The following is a 1656-nucleotide window of genomic DNA, read 5'->3' on the forward strand; positions in this document are numbered from 1 at the left end:
AGCAATTTTACTACAGATTTTTCAGAAATTTGGTTCATCTTTCATAGTTCTTTAACAAAATTTCCAGTCTTTTAGCATATTTTACATTTGGTAGAAAGCTTTTGTATTTTCAGTAAATCCCTGCAGCAATAAAAGTAAATTGCATCGCTATTTTCACCAAAAAGCATTCACACTAGCATTATCACAGGCAATACTACTTTTCTAGTTTTAGTTAGTTTAAGGCTAATGATGGTTAAGATGTGTGCTTTACATCCACTTTATGTAATACTCAATAAGTCGACTCATCAGAAAAATTATCTGTGATTAGTCGACTATTAAATTACTGTTTGTGGCATTGTTTGTGAAATGTTTTTAAGTCTGAACTCTTATCATCCAGTTTGGCTGTTTTAAATGTTAAATATTCTGGGTAGAAACTGCAACACATCCTTTTAGTCGCCTTTCAAAATAAAACCACTGAATTGATCATCTAAAAAAAGACAAACTGAAACTTTTTTAGGTGTAATTTCTCTTTGTGAAACATTCTTTGACTCCCTTGTCGTCCAGGAGGACTTTGATACAGAGCAGATGTCCGCTCTGGCTTCCTGTCTGTCTGAGCTGTTTAAAGATCATTTCCGTGGAGAAGTCCTGCCAGACGAGATCACAGAGGAGTAAGTCTTTCTCCTCCACCCGAAACGTGCTGACAGCATTCTGGCTCTGACCGCTGATCAATCTTCTCTCAGGTCCCTGGAAGAGTCTGTGTGTAAACCCTTCTGTCTGATATTCAGAAACTTAGTCACCATGCAAGAAGACAACAGCGGCTTCTCTGTGCTGCTAGATATGTTGGCAGAACTTTACCAGAAGCAGCCAAAGATTGGCTACCACCTGCTGTACTACCTAAAAGCCAGGTAACCTGGATTGATCGATAATAAACCAAACCGGACTCTCGTCTGAATTTAGATTTTGTGTTTCCACAGTAAAGCCGCCAATGGGAAGATGATGCTGTACGAGTCGTTTGCCCAGGCAACGGCTCTTGGAGACCTCCACACCTGCTTGATGATGGACATGAAGGCCTGTCAGGAAGATGATGTCCGGCTGCTCTGCTACCTCACACCCTCCATTTACTCCGAGGTACAGAAATGCACCCACCCTGCTGGCATCCCAAAATATAATTTATGATGAGGACAGCTGATCATCCAAATTAAATCTTTAAAGTCCCACCCGATCATCTTTTGATCTTTTTTCAAAGCGTTCCCAGTGGTCTTTTGGATTGATAGAAATGAAGAAACTTTATTAATCCCACTAGGGGAAACTGTGGTGGAAGAGCAACACGTCCAAAAACAAGTTGCCCAGAAGTGGCAGCAGCCACGCAATTCTGAGGGATATGATGTCAAAAATCTAGCATCTTCAATCTGTGTCTCAGTAGAACGACATAGATTGACACAACTGTCATTGGATTCAATTGGGGTGTAAAGATTCGTTTTAACAGAGATTTGATTTATATCTTAATTTGTAGTAACCGATTCGATTCATATTCAATATTGATTTATTTTGAACAATCTGATTCACTGATCTAAAACCGATCCAGGCCAGTTGTTACACACCTAGTCTTTAAGATGATTTATTTTTCTTCCTACAAGAGCAACAGATCTCTGACGAAGATCTTTATTGTCTTCAGTT

General features: G+C 39.4%; 1 protein-coding gene across 1 annotated transcript in view; it reads left to right on the forward strand.

The window, feature by feature from the left end:
- The window catches only part of ints3 (integrator complex subunit 3), a 12012-nt gene that overhangs the window by 7317 nt on the left and 3039 nt on the right, over positions 1 to 1656 (forward strand). Inside the window, exons 18-20 of the mRNA XM_024298457.1 lie at positions 544 to 647; positions 720 to 884; positions 954 to 1107. Coding sequence (XP_024154225.1) covers positions 544 to 647; positions 720 to 884; positions 954 to 1107 — 423 coding nt within the window. The remainder of the gene's footprint in view (positions 1 to 543; positions 648 to 719; positions 885 to 953; positions 1108 to 1656) is intronic.

Source organism: Oryzias melastigma, linkage group LG11 (assembly GCF_002922805.2).
Source record: "Oryzias melastigma strain HK-1 linkage group LG11, ASM292280v2, whole genome shotgun sequence".
NCBI classification, from domain to species: Eukaryota; Metazoa; Chordata; class Actinopteri; order Beloniformes; family Adrianichthyidae; genus Oryzias; species Oryzias melastigma.